We start from the raw sequence: 14,889 nt of genomic DNA on the forward strand, positions 1-14,889 counted from the left end.
CCGTGCAGGGCAAAAAGATTATTATGCTGCAATTAAGACAGCCAAGGGAGATTACTATGCAGATAGGATTCTTAAAGCTAAAAACAATAGCAAAGAAATATTTGCCATAGTAAAAAGTTTCACGTCCCCGGTTGCAGAAACTCAGGTAGCCCCCCCTTCGGAGGGGTGGTGTGAAAAACTGTCCTCTTACTTTATCGACAAAATAAAGAAAATTCAAGATAGCCTTAAGATCATTGGCTTTGATCATCCTCCACCTGATCAGGCCATACAAGAACAGGACAACTTCCCCCGCCTCCTTATTCCATCTAATAGCATAAAGCCCAAAGAAGTAATGTGCTCTTTTATAGAGGTTGAGGTGAAGGATGTCTTGGCTATTTTGAAGGCACTGAAGTCAGGCTCCCCGGCGGACCCCTGTCCGGCCAGAGTTCTGAGTGGTGTGGCGGAAGTTATCGCACCGGCAGTCACAGACCTGGTAAACGAATTCCTTTTAACAAGTAATGTTCCATCTCAGTGGAAACAAGCCAAACTTCTCCCACTAATTAAAAAACCTTCCGCAGACCCCCTGGTCACTTCTAACTATAGACCCATTTCCCTGCTCCCAGCAATAGCCAAGGTCTGTGAGAAAGTGGCCTTTCGCCAACTCGAGAGGTTCGTGGAATCTACTGGTGCATTACATCCCGCCCAGTCGGGGTTCCGCTCCTCCTTCAGCACCGAGACCGCGCTAGTGGAGGTCACTGAGGCTATTAGGGACTGTTTGGATGGAGGCGGCAGAGCGGCCTTAATTTTATTGGACCTCTCTGCCGCGTTCGACACGGTTCCTCATGCCCAGTTGATCTCTAGGTTAGAGGACATTGGCATCACTGGCGCGGCTCTCGAATGGGTCAAGTCCTTTCTCACTGACCGCTCTCAACAAATCTGGCTCCCCCCCTTACCATTCATCGATTAGCAGGGTGGACACTGGAGTCCCCCAAGGGTCGACTCTAAGCCCCCTGCTCTTCAATGTATACATAACCCCCCTGGTTTATCTTGCAGAGAGTCTGGGTGCAAAAATAATGGCCTACGCCGATGACACCCAGCTTCTCTTCACGTGGGACAAGAACAACCTTGATACAAAGAGAGTCCAACTATGCTTGTCCTCAGTATTTGCCTGGCTGGCCAAGGCTGCTCTCAAATGCAATGAGGACAAGTCGGAGATTCTCCTATATGGCAAATTCCCAGTGGGATTTAAGGAATCCATCTGGCCCACAGAATTGCCGTGCCCCTCTGGAAATTGTGGAATTGCAAAGAACCTAGGGATCTGGTTTGGCGCTGATCTTTGCTTCCGAGATCAGATCTCGCGATTGGCGGGAACCTGTTATGGGACTCTTACCACTCTCCGGAAGTTTTTTCCACTTCTACCCCAGGAAGCGAAAGAAACAGTGGCCAGAGCACTCATCCTTTCGCGTCTGGACTACGCCAACGCATTATATGTGGGCGCCCCTGATTTCCTGCTTCGCAAACTTCAAGTAGTCCAGAACGCGACAGCGAGGCTTCTATTTAACATCCCCAGATGTCATAGTGTACGAAGACAACTTGTGGAACTTCATTGGCTCCCAGTTGTTCTCAGAGTGCGTTTCAAAATCCTGACACTGGCCTTTAAGGCCTTACACGGCCCATGCCCACCCTACCTCAGTGTTAGGTTTGCCTTTTACCATCCCCCGCGACAATTGAGATCTGCCTCCCTCAGACATCTGGTCACTCCCAGATTTAAGAGAGCTCGCCTCGGGGGAAAATCCATGACGGTTAGAGCCGCCCAGTTATGGAACAGCCTCCCTGACCATCTGAGACACACGACAAACCTTGCTTACTTTAAAAAACACTTAAAAACCTTTTTATTCAGGCAAGTCACGTAATCCACATGCTTTCTTTTCTTTTTTTTTCTGACACTCGAATCTTCTCTCGCGCCAGGACAGTCTTGACTAGCAGCGCGCGTTATAAGAAATATATAACATAACATAACATAACCCAAAGAGTTTTTTTAGCAGTCAACTAAGTCAACAGCTGCAAGTGTTGTAGTATGAATCACTGCCCTGGAAGAAACACTTTGGACCCCTGCACTTATTTATTTATGCAGGTATATATTTAGCTAATGAAGCACTGGTTGTTCTCACCGCTGGAGGCTGACAGGGCAGCCTCATGCAATGGATTCCCTGCAAGACGGATTGCCCAAGGCTGACGCAGGTCATGATTATTGTGAACACATCAGAGACCAGCTTATGTGAAGAGCCGGCCTTAATTTAAGCATCCACTTAAGTTTCTGGTTAACGGAACTTCACCCCTCCCCCCTCACATGCCCTTGCCTTGGGCCTATAGCGGTAGAGGAGGCAACAGTTACAGGTGTTAATGCCCTAATTATAGGCTCTGAAAACAGTTTCCCCATAAAATTGGCATCAGAATATTGAAAACAGTGAGTTCCCTGCTCCGCCGACCTCCGTCTCCTGCCAGTAGATCCTGTCACATATCCTGAATTTGCGCCCTGCCTTCATGTGTCTGAACGAGTCTGGATCGAAACGGTGCAATCCTGAGATTTCTGCCATTCCGGTGGAAAAAGATACGTCGTGTGGCACTTTGCGGCCTACACCAGCTTGAAAGCCGGGGTCTCGAGTACTGGCCCAGCCGGACTGAAGTTGAACAACATCGGCCGTGGTTGTGTGACAGGGTCCGGTCAGCTGAAGTGGCAAGTTTTCTTTTGACCTGCTACGGACGGCAATAGGTGTGCCTGGTATACATCGGAAGAGGGGTGACGACACGTAATTGCAGCAGCGGACCGGGGTTCCTAGCCCGGTGGCCCAGTTTTGGGAGCGGCCGGTGCTCGCCGGGCGGGGTTCTCCGCCTGCGGTAGCGGCTTCCGGACTATCGTTGTCGCCAACGGAGTGTCCCCCTCTTAAGTCTTCCGTTCCGCATCCACTTGCTTTCCCCTCCGAGGGACTGGGCTTGTCGGAGCCGACACTATGATTGAGACCGAATGCAGTGTTGTGGAAGAAACCGGTACTGTCCCGTCACTACTGACTGTTTTGGTGGCCCTAGGGTCATTTCATGAGTGTATTGATACACACCTACGCACAATGATAGCTTGCTTGACTGGAATTGAGCGGACCGGACCGGACCCTGTTCCACTGCGGGAAGCGGAACCACTGGAGATGCCCTTGATGGCCACTTCGACGGGGGATCCAGACCCTGTGCTGTGGGAGGTGTCTGAGCCTTTGAATAGTGTTGTGTGTGACCGGAGAGAACACGAAGTGGTGACTGGATCGTGTGGCCTAAGACTACTGCTGATTATGGATGGACTGCGTGCCGCTCCCCTTCCGGAACCCTACGCTGGGAACTGTTGTCGACCTGTGCCGGAGTTACTCCCCTGTGTGTCTACGCCGCTAAGATGGCGGCCGCAACAACGCTCTGCATCCGTGAGGGTCAGGGGAGTCTCGGATCCTAATGGAGTTATCGTATTCTCTACCCGGTGCTACATCCTGGTTTTAACTCTGTTCCGATTTTTTTATGTTTTGACTATCCTGATGAAGTGGCTATTCGTCCGGAGGGGGTTCGGGTGTCTGCTCGAAGGGGACAAGGTTGACATTGAGAGACTGGGTTTCACATCGAGTCTCGCAGGACATGGGGTTTGCGATGGTACTATCTATGGAAGGCAGGGCAGTATTTGCAGTTTCCCCTGTTACGCCACGAATTTACAGCTTGCTACGTTTTTGATTTATTTCAGGGGATTCTTGGTTCGGGCGGGGGGAGGGGGGGCCGGGGATATGATAGACGATGCCCTCCTCCGTTTCTTTCTTTCTTCCTTCTTTTAGGGCTTAGTTAGCTGGGGTGACAGGCACGCTGCTAGTGGGTTGGGCTGTAACCATCTGCAGGGGTGCAGGGTGGGGGGATGGTTTTTTTTTTGTTTTGTCTTTATTTTGTTTCTATGGCCTTCCCTTCCTTTCTTTCTTTCTTCTACGAGATGTGGGTATAATATCCTAAGCTGCTTTGGTTCTCATATTCGGGTGTCATGTGTTTTGGCTATAATCATTCTGATTTTGCGGGTGGACGGGCCCTGAAGGTTTCAGCCTAGCCGGGTTGTGGAATGTTATGTCCTTACTCCTGCTACGTATTTGCTAGTGTTGACGTCTCAGTCATCATTTAATTGATCTGTACCCGTTTAGTTTATTTGCCTGTTCACCTCCGCAATGTGCTCTGTTGTACGGTACCCAATGTATGTACTCACTCTCTTGTTTTTCTACAAATAATAAAAATATATATAAAAAAAAAAGAATATTGAAAACAGAAGAAGTCTAACAAGTAAATAGCAAAAATAAAAGTGTGGAATTCGGGTCCCGTAAGTTCCCACTCACGTCTGCATTTTTGTGAATGAACCTGCCTCTGGGTAGGTGTAGGCACTACACTGGAGTGACAGCCCTGGTTTGAGAGGGGTACGACTTTCTCCAGTTGCAGACAAGGAAGCGGTGGGAAGAGAGGTAAAGAAACCTCCATCTCCAGTGAGAAGCAAAAGGAGCTATGAGACCTGAACAGTCGCCTTCACTGCGAGACACATGCAGCTGTGGGACGGAAAGGAGAACTCTGGTCACCTCCAGTGTCAGACACAGGGAGCTCTGCTATGGGAAGAAAAGAAACCACCACCTTCAGTGTCAGACAAAGGGAGCTCTGTGATAGGAGGGATTGAGACCGCCACCTCCAGTGTAAGACCGAGGGAGCTCTGTGATAGGAGGGATTGAGACCGCCACCTCCAGTGTCAGACCGAGGGAGCTCTGTGATGGGAGGGAAAGAGACAGCCACCTCCAGGGTCAGGCTAAGGGAACTCAGTAATGGGAGGGAAAGAAACCGCAACCTCCTATGACATCTCTTTATTAATGTAATAACTGCTATTTCACAATTGCTTTATTAACCTTGCATCTCAAATTTGCTTGAAAATGCATCATTTGCCCACTCTTTTTTCAAAATGTTCTCGCTCGCCACACTGCAGTGTTTACGCCTCACCACTTTCAAATGTCATCAGCCGCCACTGCCAGAACCCCCTCATGGCAATTTCAGGCCCTATTACCAAATTACCTGCTATGTTCTCTCTCTCTGATTTTCTCTTTCTTGCCGCCTCTCTCACTGGCTAGCTTTCTCTCTCATTGTCTCGCTGTCTTTCTCCCTCTCTTTGACTCTCGTTTGTCTCTGATTTCTGTATTTCCCACCTTGACCATATCTGTCTCTCTTTGACCCTGGACCTGTTTTTCAGTGCTCCTCTCTCAGTGCCTCTCTAAATCACTTCTCCAGCCTCAGTCCGTCTCTCTCTTCTCTGTGTTTCCCTCTATTTCAGGTTTTCAGTCATTCTCTCCATCTTTCTCTGTGGCTTCCGCTGTTCCCGTATTCTTTCTCTCGTAGTCACTCTCGTTCCATCACTCATACCTGTCCATTTTATTTCCCTCTCTTCATCCTTTCCGCTTATCTCCACATTTCATTGTTTTCCTCTTTTCCTCCCTCTTTTCATTTTACCATCCAATTTTCTTCCTTCCTTTCCCAGTCCATCCTTACTGCTAACCCTTCACCTCAACTAACTCTCCTCCCACCTATCTTCGTTCTCATTATCACTTTCTCTCATACTTACTCATCTCTCACTCTCCTCACTACAGCCATGCCTTCTCTGTCCCCCATCGTCTCTCCCACTCTCACTTTCTTTTCGCCGTCTCTTAAAATCTCTTCTCACTTCCATCCCACACCCACGCACCTGTTCTCTAATCTATTGAATGAACTCCCCCCACACACTCTTCGTGTATCCCTCTCCTGCTTTCTCCTCACCCTCTGGCTTCTCTCTACCCAGTCCCTCTCTTTTAAAGTTCCCCGCGAGCCTTGTCTTTGGCTGCGGCCAGTGCCTCGCAGCACCCCTTCTCGGCGCTCTCTGGAGCCGCCGTCACACCGCTGTGCGGCTCATGGCTGCCGGTGCAGTCTTATTACCCATTAGCCGCCTGGCGCAGTCATTCTTGCACTCATGGGCCACGTATAATTGTCCGTCTCGGCTACAAATTGCCTCTCCCCGCAGGCCCATTCGCATAAATCCTGCGAGCTCGTCCAAACCTGCTCCAGTGTGCGCGAGCGCGCCGCACGCGCGCCGAGAGCCAATAATGGGTAAATCTCCACTAAATGCTTCCTTCAATTAAGGCAGGGAAAAAAATAATAATCTCCTGGTTTTATGTCACAAAACATTAGCAAATGCAGAATCATTTGTGGGGAGCGGAATGGGGGGTCTTTTGGCAGGGACGCCGTGTTACATCATGACGCCAGAATGCAGACTCGCGAGGCCGAAGGCGGGATTTGCACAGCCATTCGGCAACATCTCCTGACGTTTAAGGACCGGAAGGTGGTAGGGTGAATCCAACATGTCGTCACTTCCGGCATCTTTACCCATTAGCAGGATAATGTGTTTTTACATTGCACAGTGTTAGTGAGTACCCACCGTGACCTCTCGGGTGCATGAAAAGGAGCGGCAGTTGTGAAGCCAAATTTGTGGGAAGTGGTGTGGGAGGAAGTGTGTACGGGGAAAGACCGAGGACCACAAAGCAGGCAGAGGTTTAGCTGAAAAACAGATGATGATGGGAAAGATGCTGACCGACTGAAAAGATTCAGAAGAGGTGCCACCTACTTCCTGTCCAGTGACTGCTGTGCAACTAGAAAACATTTTAATCGAATACATAATATCGCATATCACTTCTTAGTGAAGATGTCTAATAAGTAGACCAATCTGTGACCTTTTGGTTCTTTACCTACACTTTTTACACATTTGCCGGGCAGTGCTCTCTTGCTATGATTTCAACTCTCTATTGTTTCCATAAAAGTTATTGTTTGCTACTTGGACCACCAGCTGAGTTTTGAAGTTATTTCCTTATCAGCAAATTAGATGGACGGCACTACAGGGCCCTGGATGTGCATGAGATGCTCGGCTATGGACGCATAATGTGGGGCTCATGGGTGCCTTGCGGTCCAAGAGCCGCCCGCAGTGGCAATGCATGCTGGGTAGTGCATGCCCCCTGAGCTGCCCCACGCTCAGGATGTGCACTTGGGTTCTACAGCAGTACTTAGCCACTGACGGCCATCCATCAGCACTGAGTTAACCCTGCCTTAAAAGCTTCCGTAAATAGACCTTCACTCCAGCAGGGAAATCACTTGAAGGTGGAAGGTGGCAGAGAGGCTAAAGTGCTCTTAGCATCACCCCCTGAGGTATAGCTTTGGACTCCCAGGCTTAATGCATCCCAAGAACCCCGCTTAATTACTTAGTCACTGCATGCTATGCTGAGTGTCCGGCAGGAACCACACACTTATATCGTGTCCACACATCGCCGGCTTAGTGGGTGAAACACATGCTGCAGAGAATAATTTTCTGTGTTATGTTACTGACATCATACAGTTCTGCCAATGGGCACAGGTTTAAAAACTAAGCAAGATGGTTTACGGAAATAATGTGTCTGCTGCGGGTGTCTCAGTGTTGGTTTCAGGCACGAATCCTGATAGGTCAGGTCAACCTCAGCTATTCATCCTTTCTAGGTCGATATCAGGTGCACCATTGCAATTATTCATGCATTGACCTACTAGTAGCTAACTTATGAATTGACATATTTCTGAACAAGCGGGGACATTGCTCTAATATCAATTCAAGATATTTAATTTGTAGAGGTTTGGGCAGGAATAGCAAAAATAACAATATTTACCATTTATGTAGTGGGCACCAGAAAATGAATCGACTCTTGGCACACTTAAGGGCTGATATCAACCTATTGTATGTTTTGGAAATTTACTCATCTTAGGTTTCCTCCTGCAATTTGAGTAGATTTCTGACTTTTTAGCGATTCTCAAATATACCCAGTAGGCATGGAAAGTGGCACAAGTCTTAGATGTCCATGAGTACACAGGGTGCCCTGCACATGTTTGGTAACGTTGGGCGAGGCACTGAAATCTCTAGCGAGGCTCGAGCCGGATACTTACATCTGGCTCAGATAGAGGTCCTCTTGAAACTTCAAGCCCAAACGAGACGAGCTTTTATAGGAGGACGTGTGACCTGAAAGCTACAGCTGCCGACCACGTACCATGTGACCAACCAAGTTTGACTCCCGGCATCATGCCGGCATCCTGTGATTCTCGGCAAATCTGCCTGGGTGGGGGAAATAATAATATCAATGTAGTCTGTGTTTGTTGACAAGGACTGTTACATGTTTGGGCAAGGTCTGCACTATGTAAAACTGTCCACAATGAAATACGACTTCTGTCTGTCATCCATGCTTTAATCTCATCTTTCAAGTCTAAGGGACACAACTTTAACCTTTGATGTCAGAAAGAGGGACTTGCCTGGTGACTGAATTGCACAGTGTAAAACTGGAAAATTTGTGATAAATCCTGTCTTCCCTTCTTGACCAAATTGCACCTAGCCATAGGAAATTATATTTTGTGTTTGATTTAGTAACATATAATGTTGCTCCACCTATAACACGAATTTAGCCAAAATTTTAGTTTTGCTTGACAACTAACTTGCCTCTCAGTTACCAATATCAATCCTCCTCAGGGCGTGGGCAATAATGTTTCTTGTTCATGTTTTAAAACTCTCACTTTTCATGAATACTTTAAAATAATCTAATATACTAAGGTGAAACACTTCAGCTTGCTATAGAAATGTATTTTTTTTAATTTTAGGTGCCTTATTATATTGTAACGCCTTTGTTGCATGATTTACTTGTCAAGTATTTTCAGGGCTCGGCTCATGCATGGGCTGTTACAGCCAGGCCCAAACCTTAGCACGATTCTCCATGTTAATTTGTTGGTTCGCCCACCTCTTATATTACTGCAGGGTGTTCCTAGTCTGCAGGTGTAGAGTTGCTTATTTAGGCCTTAGGGAGCCTCCATGTCACACGGGTTTTGCACCATAATCAGTGGTGGGATTACTCCCCAGTCTCAGGGGTGGTGGGCCATTACACCAGAATCACTGTGACAGACATTAGCGTGTCAGTGCACCCATCATCATCATGCTGGCGTCCTTGTTCGGCTGCATCGCAGCAAATGGAGCTTGTGGCTGCCACTATGGGACCGGGTGCGCCCTCTTGTGAGATTTGGGTAATTTCTGGCACACCACCCTCCATCACACTGACATGCTTGTGGCACATTTCAAGGGACAAAGCAATCCCAGGGATTCTGCAGGGCTGTGTGACTTTAGGCTCACTAAGGATAACCTTCTTTCCTGCTGTCACAAAATCTGTTAGATTCGCTTGGCTGTGAACCACATTCAGCCGAAGAAACACACAGGATTTCATTATTGTCCTAGAATGCTAGCACACCTTGGGGAATATGATGCTAAGGAAAGCCCACTAATTTAGGGTGACGGATCCCAGTATACTGTGTGTAGGTCATAGTAAGTCAAAGTCCTGCAGGTCACCCACGTCCCCAGTGTCTGTTGTGCATTTGTGGCACTAGGAAGCCACCCAGAAACGTAGTGAGGTCCTGAAAGGGTGACTTGATGGCATGGGGCTACTATCAGCAAGAAGCTGATTGGACCCAATACCACTGTCCTCAGTACCTACTCTTGTTGAAACAACCAGTCAATACAATGGGAGCTTGTTAGGCTGCAAGCAAAGGCTTGGCTTCTGGCATGGGTTAGTGGATTCTCCTTTTAATTGATGGCTAGGCGATGCTAAGGTGCTGGCTTCCCTGACAATGCTTAAATCAAGGTGTAATGCGGCAGAAATGTTGATAAACCCATTCCCTTTACTTCAATGAAATATGTCTTGTTGGCTTTAGGGTTTCTGGCGGGTTGGTGGAAGTTCAATTGGTGGTTGATTTATGCTGGTCCTTGGTTGTGCAGGACTTTGTAAGTGTGGCTCAGCATCTTGAATTGACATATCTTCTGAACTGGCAGGCAGTGAAGCTTCCTGAGGTGGGGGTGATGTGGGTTCATCTCGAAAGGTCAAGGTTGAGTCTGGCAACAGAATTCTGTATGGTCTGCAGTCTTTTCAGGAGGTGTACAGTGATTCCCTCACAGGATGTGTTGCAATAGTCCAGCTGGCTGATGACTAGGGCTTGAGCGACGGTTCTTCTTGTTTTGATGGGGAACCATTTGAAGATCTTACAGAGCATGCAAAGGGTGAGGAATCAGGCAGAAGAGACTGCGTTGCTTTGGTTTTGAATGGTGAATTTGCTGTCTAGAATGATGCGTAGGTTGCAGGCATGGTCTTTTGGAGTGGGTGAGGGTCTAAGTTTGGAGGGCCACCAGGAGTCGTTCCATGACACGGTGTTGTTCCAGAAGATCAATACTTCTGTTTTGTCTGTGTTGCGTTTCAGGCAGTTGTCTTTCATTCAGTCGGCGACACTTGTCATACATCTATGGAAGTTGGCCATGGTGGTGGAGGGGTTTTCCAACAGCATAAAGATGAGTTGGGTTTTGGCGTAGGATATGATGTTTAGTCCGTAGGTTTTTAACGATGTTGGCCAGTGGGGTCATGTAGACGTTGAACAGTGTGGGGCTGAATGACTAGCCTTGAGGGACGCTGCAGATGATGCTCTTGGGTTTTGAGGGGAAAGGAAGTAGAGGGTCTCTCTGTGTTCTTCTGGTTAGGAAGGAGATGATCCATTTGTGGACGTCTCCTTGGATTCCAATGTGGTGAAGTCTCTTGATAAGAGTGTAGGGAGATACGGTGTTGAGCGCCACAGAGAGGTCGAAGAGCACCAGGGCTGCTGTTTCTCCATGGTCCAGGAGGGTTCTGATGTCATCAGTTGTAGTGATCAGGGCGGTTTCGGTGCTGTGATTGTTGTGGAATCCGGATTTGAAGGTGTCCAGAAGGCTGTTGTTCTCCAGGTGTTCCGTGAGTTGGCGGTTGATGGCCTTTTCAAGGACCTTGGCTGGAAAATGGAGCAGAGAGATGGAACAGTAGTTCTTGAGGTCACTGGAGGATTTCTTGAGAAGTGACTTGACTTCTGCGCATTTCCATTCTTCAGGGAATATGGCTGTGGAGATAGATACGTTGAAGATGGTGGTGAGGTCCTTAGTTTACAGTACCAGCAAGTATGTCCTTTTAGAGCAACGTCCTTCATCCAGCTGTCCGTCTCCTGGCTCCCACTGCGGACCACACACCAAGATTCTATGACATCATTCACTCTCAGCATTGCAGACACAGCTCAGACACACAGGGGATGGCTACACAAAGGTACTACAGGGGTCATTGCCCATTGTTCTGTTTGTGCTAATCCTGATCTACAGTTTGTGCCCTAAAATGGCTTTCTGGAATCCCTAAACCGAGTTCAGTTGCGTGAAAATGTTGTGAAGCATTCCTGTAGTCTTCCCCCAATACTCGATTTACTGAGCAACTGGAAGTCATATTTTGATACTGACAATATACTAAGAAACTGCTAAATGTGACTGACTCTGTCCCATCCCTCCTGCCCGTCTCTCTCATGGAAACGTCTTATTTTCTCGTTCACAGCTGACATCAGGGTTTGTCAGGCCGTTTGCAACCGGTTGTAAATGCAACCTATAATAATGGTGTAAATACGCCTGAAGGATGCAGCTCTTTGAGAGTGAGCCGCCCTTGCCTGGCGGGATTTACTGTCTGCGATGACAATACCAAAAGCACTTTTTAAGATGAGGCAGAAATTACTGGTTTTATATACAGTGGCGGTTGCAAAAGGACGCCCATTTTTCATAAGTCACTGTCAGTAATGGGTCCTCGCTCGCCCATTAGGCAACGCAAATGCCAACCCGTTCATATATTAGCATAATAGCCGCGTTATCCGTTTGGACTCTGTAGTCAGGGGCTTCATGGCCACATTGAACGCCATTTCACCTTGGTAATATGGGCCAGAAGACGGCAATTTGCATGCACGCCTCTCAAAACATTAGTTGTATTAAGTAGTCACATCCCTTCCCTTGTAACAGTTTGCTATGGGGCATTACTCTCCTGAAGCGTAATCCAAAGAGGCAATTTGATTACTTTTGGGAGCTTCAAGTACTGATTACGCAACGTCTGCTGGTTTCTTCTTGGAGGGTACACAGCAGCGTCCCTGTCCACCAGTCATTTTAGTTCAAACCCCATAGTCTATTTGGGGCTCAAATTAATAATATTGTACCTACAGTGCACACCGGAACTACATTGTTTCTTGCCGCTTGAATGACCGCAGTTATTCCCTGTCTCAACGGTACCCATGCTGCTGACTTCGACAGAGTTGACCCTACCGCGTACGAGTTAGTGACGTGGAGGCTTCAGACAGATCTCCGCAGCAGGCGCTCCACCCACTGAACTAATCTTTTTGTAACTAGCCAAGCGTTTCCTCCCTTATTTTGTAAAGCCTTAGCTCGCTATCGATTACGTTTGTGGTTTATTAACCTGAAACTTTAACATTCCTGCTGGCATGGTGTGTAATTAAACGATACCCGTGATCTATGAACAGTCTTTGTGATTCCCTGGCACCTTGTAGCAGTGCCCTCTCTCCTTGACACGTGTCTCTCTCCTTACATTTTAACAGGTCTCTTAAAAGCACCTTGAACCGGATGGGCTCCGACGTGAAGAGCGACGAAGAGCCTAAGAGGAAAAAATGCAACGTTTCGGAGAGCAGCTACGGAAGCCTGGTGGGATCTGAGGTAAGGTCGCGCGAGGTGGCCCTCTTGGGCCTCAGCTCGCCTTCTGCCTGAGCCTGAGCGCCCAGAGACTGATCTGAACTACATAGGATTGACGCAGGCGCACCTAACAGTGCTTTAGAAAGGCGCAGAGGGATTGAATTCTACAATGTAGGTCGTTTATTTTTGACGATATTTTATGAGTGAAATTAATTAGGATGAACCTGTGTATGTACCAAGCCCATGCCTCAATGCAAGGCGGAGGAGATGTTTTGCCAGGGCATATATTGCCCCATAGTTATATAGTCTGCAGGTACCGTTCCACCCGGTTGGAATTCTTGCAGGATACGTAGCAGCTCATGTCTGCGCATGTGCTGCACCGGCAGGTGGTGGTCCTGCCTCTGCGCAGAACTGAAGCCCAGATGTGCACAGGATATTCTCTGGAATTCTTTCGACCCCACTCGTTATTTCGAATCATCTGCCCTCCTCCTGGGGCCTGTTCTCTCTTCTCTCTTCTCTCTTCTCAGTGTGATGTGTCTCGTCATCCTGTTATTAAACCCCTAAGGCAGTGTCAATGCCTGTGTATCCCTGTTCCTCTGCCAGAGTGCTGGCCTGTGTATCTGTATCTCTGTTCCTCTGCCAGAGTGCTGGTCTGTGTCTCCCTGTTCTTCTGCCACAGGGTCGGTCTGTGTCTCCCAAGGCCTTTGTCAATGTGTTCATGTCCCAGTATCTCTATTGCCCTGGTCCAGTGTCCAGGATGCCCGGCAGGTATTCGTGTCCACCTGGCCTGACCCACTCTCCATGAAGCACCGTCTGTATCTCTGCATGCAAATGTCCAGGTGCCTTTACCAGCCTCCATGTCCCCCTATCTCAGGGCCTGTGTCTCCTCGTTCTAGCGTCAGTTTCAACCTCTGTTTGCCCCAAGATACCCTTGTAACTTCAGCAATGATATTGCCTTCTCTTTGTCATCAAGCTATCTATACAAAAATTGTTTTATTGAAACTAAGGATTTATGTGAGTGAGGTTGCTGCCTCGGTAGAGAGGTGTCCAGGTGATTGAGTTCTGCACTAAGGCAGTATATGATATGAGCTTGAGTCCCCTCTTCCCCACCTTTCCACATTGCGTGATCCTGGGAAATTTACTTTAGCTGGATTTTCAGGAAGAAAGCTGCAATGTTTAGTTATGTAATGTGGAGATGTATGTCAGGTGGCCTGCTTCACAAACGGTCCCTGCATAAGCTGCGCAACTTATACCTATAATGTTATGCTATTCACAGAACAGCTGCTGTATAGATATGTTTCAAAATGTTGTAATAAGAAAAAAAGTCATACTTTTCCCTCCTAAGGGGCCTATTCACCAATTGCATTTTGTAGTCCATTTAGTAGTTCTACAGAAGTATTACTACAGCGCTACTAAATGCTATTCACTAAACATACCAGCGGACGTCTCTTCCTCCAGCTGTCCTATGGTTCTTAGGGGAAGATCTCCACTCATGCAAGTGTACTATTTTATAGCAAATGTGGAACAGACCCATGGCAGTGGTTGAAAAGTGGGGTGTACTTTCTGCAAAATGTGGGGTGGAGGTTAGGGAGGAATAAAGGATATAGTAATGGACAGACACCTACCCACAAAAGAGTAAATCTTTTGCTATTCAAAAACTGCACTTTTAAATGTACTACAGCTAAAAGGTCCCAAAACAATAGTAAATGTGCTCCAGATCTAACCTGGAGTAATTCCAGCACCACACATGGCCACATATGGGTACTGCAACTCCCTTCCACCGAAACAAATGGAGGAAGGGGCTTTAAATTAAATCCTATAGGAAATAATTTTAGCTAAATGAAATTAATTTTGACTTAAAGCATATGTATAATAATATATATTTTATTTATATAAAATGTAGTTACCTTTTTTTAAATGTAAGCACATATTTAATTTTTTTAATATAAGTTAAATAATCACAAATATTAGTAATAAACTCTACAATTACATATACATGTACATATGACATTTTTACTGTATGTTGAATTTTTTTGAGGATAATCTTTAAAATATAGTTAATTATTTACAATTAAGTTACACAACATTTTATTTTAATTTGTTCTAGGTTTAAAATACATTTATTAATTTATTTTACATTAATAGTTAACAGAAAAGTATTCAATTTTTTTTTTACGTTTAATAAACTTTTAAACTTTTCCCTATACTTTACCATAGGGCGATCTAAACTCTGCGGGAGGAGATCCCCGCTAAATGTGTGGCGTTGTACATTC

General features: G+C 46.9%; 1 protein-coding gene across 5 annotated transcripts in view; it reads left to right on the forward strand.

The window, feature by feature from the left end:
* The window catches only part of BAHCC1 (BAH domain and coiled-coil containing 1), a 557,942-nt gene that overhangs the window by 475,648 nt on the left and 67,405 nt on the right, over nucleotides 1-14,889 (forward strand). For all 5 annotated transcript variants that reach the window (XM_078654224.1, XM_078654223.1, XM_078654225.1 and 2 more), the window contains one exon: nucleotides 12,526-12,640. In XM_078654224.1, coding sequence (XP_078510350.1) covers nucleotides 12,526-12,640 — 115 coding nt within the window. The remainder of the gene's footprint in view (nucleotides 1-12,525; nucleotides 12,641-14,889) is intronic.

The sequence above is a fragment of the Lissotriton helveticus genome, chromosome 7, assembly GCF_964261635.1.
Source record: "Lissotriton helveticus chromosome 7, aLisHel1.1, whole genome shotgun sequence".
Lineage (NCBI taxonomy): Eukaryota > Metazoa > Chordata > Amphibia > Caudata > Salamandridae > Lissotriton > Lissotriton helveticus.